The 1,583-nt window shown below is 44.3% G+C and overlaps 1 protein-coding gene across 1 annotated transcript; it reads right to left on the bottom strand.

Annotated features, from left to right (window-relative positions):
* Positions 1-351: 351 nt before the first annotated feature.
* LOC123750661 (S-adenosylmethionine synthase-like) lies at positions 352-1,506 on the bottom strand (the record flags this gene model as incomplete). The annotated part of the gene is made up of 1 exon (XM_045732763.2): positions 352-1,506. A coding segment is annotated over exon 1 (1,155 nt), but the record flags the coding sequence as incomplete, so codon positions are not given.
* Between the last annotated feature and the right edge of the window lie 77 nt (positions 1,507-1,583).

The raw sequence follows: 1,583 nt of genomic DNA on the forward strand, positions 1-1,583 counted from the left end.
TGGAAGAAAACGTATTTATCTTGACCCAGACGCTGGTCTTATAGAGTCATTTTAATTTTATTTACTCTGATATATAAAAGGCCCGGAGATTTTATATACTCGGGTATATAAAACATCAAAAAAGTATATAAAACTATCAATTGAATATAAAATTAAAGGTTCCCACCAGGCTTCTGTGCTGGCTAGGGTTCAAGTCTCCTGGTGGGAAAGTGTTCTCAATAACTTCACTCTCGTGTTTAGGAGAGTTGTGAATCAAGCATAGACATAGTGTTCTCCCATATTAACAGGGACTTGATGAAAAACGTAAAAATGATAGTCATCCTTAAGAATTATTTGACTCTAAAATTCAGGGATGGTCAACTTCTTGGGCTGCTCCCAAGAGAACTGTTGCCGTCCAAAATGTCCATAACACGACGTATCACTGTAAATTGGTCTCTTTAAGCCCAGCTCCTTGACAATATGTCCTAGTCGTAGATCAAAGTTGTGGTTAACAATCTTCAGAAGCTGTTTTGATGTGTACTGTGAGGTACCATAGTGGAAGATGCTGATGCTTATGGGGTGCACAACACTAATGGCGTAAGATACCTGAACCAAACAGCGTCTACATAATTTGTTTTTCACCAGTGACTTGGCAACCCATCGGGCGGCATAGGCCGCTGAGCGGTCAATCTTTGTGTAATCTTTGCCAGAGAATGCTCCCCCGCCGTGAGCGCCCCACCCACCGTAAGTGTCAACGATGATTTTCCTACCAGTTAGCCCAACGTTACCTTGAGGTCCACCCATGATTAATTCTCCGCAAGGGTTGATGTGGTATTTCGTTTGAGTATCTATATATTTTTCAGGAATAATGACCTTGATGACCTTCTCTATAACCTCGTCACGCAAAGCTTCGACAGTAATTTGTTCCGAGTGCTGTACAGAAGCGACAACAGTGTTCACTCTTTTGGGAATAACAGCTCCTTGATCGAAGGCATACTGGCATGTGACTTGAGTCTTACAGTCAGGTCGCGCCCACCAGAACGTCCCATCTCTTCGCAGCTCTGCAATCTTCTGATTGAGACGGTGTGCCAGCATAATAGTTAAGGGCATGCACTCGTCGGTCTCATCAGTGGCATAACCAAACATCAGTCCCTGGTCCCCTGAACCAGTGTTGTCATCACTGCGCCCGATGTGTGCACCATTAGCAATCTCCGCACACTTTTGCTCCAGGGCCAGAAGAATATTACAGGTCTTGTAGTCAAAGCCCTTTCGTGAATCATCAAAACCAATTTTCTTAACAATATCACGCACAATTTGTTGATAATTAACTTGGGCCTTGGACGTAATCTCCCCACAGATCAGGATCATACCAGTTTTGGTACACGTTTCACAAGCAACTTTGGCGTCAGGGTCCTGGCTAAGATGGGCATCAAGCACTGCGTCGCTGATCTGATCGCAAATTTTGTCGGGGTGGCCTTCGCCTACGCTCTCACTGGTGAAGAGGAACGTCTCATGATCTCCATCCATGCTCTCAGCACACTATCCTGGGGAACGAAAATGTTACTTCTAAGTACTCTTGAATTTGGGACCAGGTTTCCTTGGCT

The sequence above is a fragment of the Procambarus clarkii genome, unplaced genomic scaffold, assembly GCF_040958095.1.
Source record: "Procambarus clarkii isolate CNS0578487 unplaced genomic scaffold, FALCON_Pclarkii_2.0 HiC_scaffold_133, whole genome shotgun sequence".
NCBI classification, from domain to species: domain Eukaryota; kingdom Metazoa; phylum Arthropoda; class Malacostraca; order Decapoda; family Cambaridae; genus Procambarus; species Procambarus clarkii.